At 40.0% G+C, this 1598-nt stretch overlaps 1 protein-coding gene across 3 annotated transcripts in view; it reads left to right on the top strand.

Moving 5' to 3' along the window:
- The window catches only part of LOC108693171 (cerebellar degeneration-related protein 2), a 48098-nt gene that overhangs the window by 13862 nt on the left and 32638 nt on the right, over nucleotides 1–1598 (top strand). Inside the window, exon 1 of one of the 3 annotated variants that reach the window (XM_018201980.1) lies at nucleotides 25–205. The exons of 1 other annotated variant lie outside the window; for it this stretch is intronic. In XM_018201980.1, coding sequence (XP_018057469.1) covers nucleotides 130–205 — 76 coding nt within the window. In that variant the 5' untranslated portion in view covers nucleotides 25–129. Of the gene's footprint in view, nucleotides 1–24; nucleotides 206–1598 lie in introns of those variants that run through there. One more of the 3 variants, XM_018201976.1, reaches the window with a different exon arrangement.

The following is a 1598-nucleotide window of genomic DNA, read 5'->3' as shown; positions in this document are numbered from 1 at the left end:
CCTCGTCGTCGTCGTCGTCGCCCTCCCATCGCGCACCGTGCTGGTTCGTGGACCCGGACCCGGACCCGCTCGGTGTCGCTCGGCTTTATCGAGGACGTGCGCACGGCACCGCTGGACATCGTCGCGAAAATGAGCCTCCTGTCTTCCTCGATCGGCGGCGTCCGCTACCACGCGGATGAGGACGCCGATCAGAACATGCTCCAGGGTAAATCTCGCCTTTGTTCTCCATTCCGCAGATCTAGAAAAATGAATTTGCCGATAGTTTAGTGAACCAGATGTTTAGTGAAATAATGCCGATTAAAGGTTTCATTAATATTTAGTAATTAAAATTATTTTGTCAATATTATTATTTAAGCTCTAAAAATCCAGATTCAGTCGACCTTAATTTCTAATTTGTTGTGTATTTACATTATACAATCTTAAAAGATAAAATAATTAATTTAATATTGTTTATAATTATTTCTTAATATTTATATATAGTATTATAAACGGTAACGAAAAAAATATTTAGGAAAGTAAAATAATTTTATATTAACTAAATAAATTAATTGGCATTATTTCACTAAACATTCGATAAACTATTATTAAACTCTTTTCCAGTTCACATCCGCGCGGAAAATCGGTATTTATTATATTAACGACAACGCGCTTCGCGATGTTGATCAATACATTTTCGACAAGCTGTGCTGGAAACGTCAATCATTCGAGATTCGATTATGCCTCTTGAAAGTGTCGCCCTCGCGATACGCGGGCGCCTCCGATGTCAAGGCCGCGGTGATTGTCTTGCCAAGGACGCGCAGGTGTGATCAACGCTGGAATTACCGCGATCTATGTTTTTCAAGGTCGATCTCGAGACATTCTGACGAATCGATGAGGTTGCGCGAGTCGCGCGCTTTCGCAAAAGTACAAATGAAAACAAACGTGCGAGCGTGAAGCGCAGATCGACGCGCGCAAATTCCACTCCGGACTATTGTCTCTTGCATAATTGCAAAAGCGAGTCAGCGAGCGCGACCAGTAATCTACGTGAGAAAACGTCGTGCGAGACAAAAATAGTGTATCTTTACGATTACGTAGATTTGTTTCTTTAAAAACGAATCATGTTCGATGCTAATCCTACCGCGCGCGTACCTCGTCCCTTGGAAACAACAAAAATTATCCATCGCATGTCATGTCGGGACTGAACGGCCGCCCTAGTCGAGACATGAGTCATCGATTTGTCGCGCCATACCCGTTCTGTTCGTGTGGGCACCGAGTGGAAAACGTTCAAAGCATCAACTCTTGAAGGTATTCTCTCGCGATCGCGTCTTTACCAGAGCGTCGCGAACGTCTTCGAGACGAGAATTCTTGTTTCCAAGAATCCAATCGTTTTCTGGGGATTAATTTTTGAGTCCATATTTTTAATTTCAATAAACTATCACACTGGAAAAATGTTTGATATTTGTGACTATAATTGCAGATAAAATAAGTATTGTTAAGAGTGCCATTTTTTTAAGTTGTTATTTTATAATAATAATATATATATAATTATATTTTTTTATTATTACTATTATAAAATATTTTTCTATAAAAGAGTAGTCTATTTACTATCTAGTTAAAAA

The sequence above is a fragment of the Atta colombica genome, unplaced genomic scaffold (assembly GCF_001594045.1).
Source record: "Atta colombica isolate Treedump-2 unplaced genomic scaffold, Acol1.0 scaffold88, whole genome shotgun sequence".
NCBI classification, from domain to species: Eukaryota; Metazoa; Arthropoda; class Insecta; order Hymenoptera; family Formicidae; genus Atta; species Atta colombica.
Note: the sequence above shows the minus strand (reverse complement) of the source record. Positions and strands in the feature narration are given on the sequence as shown.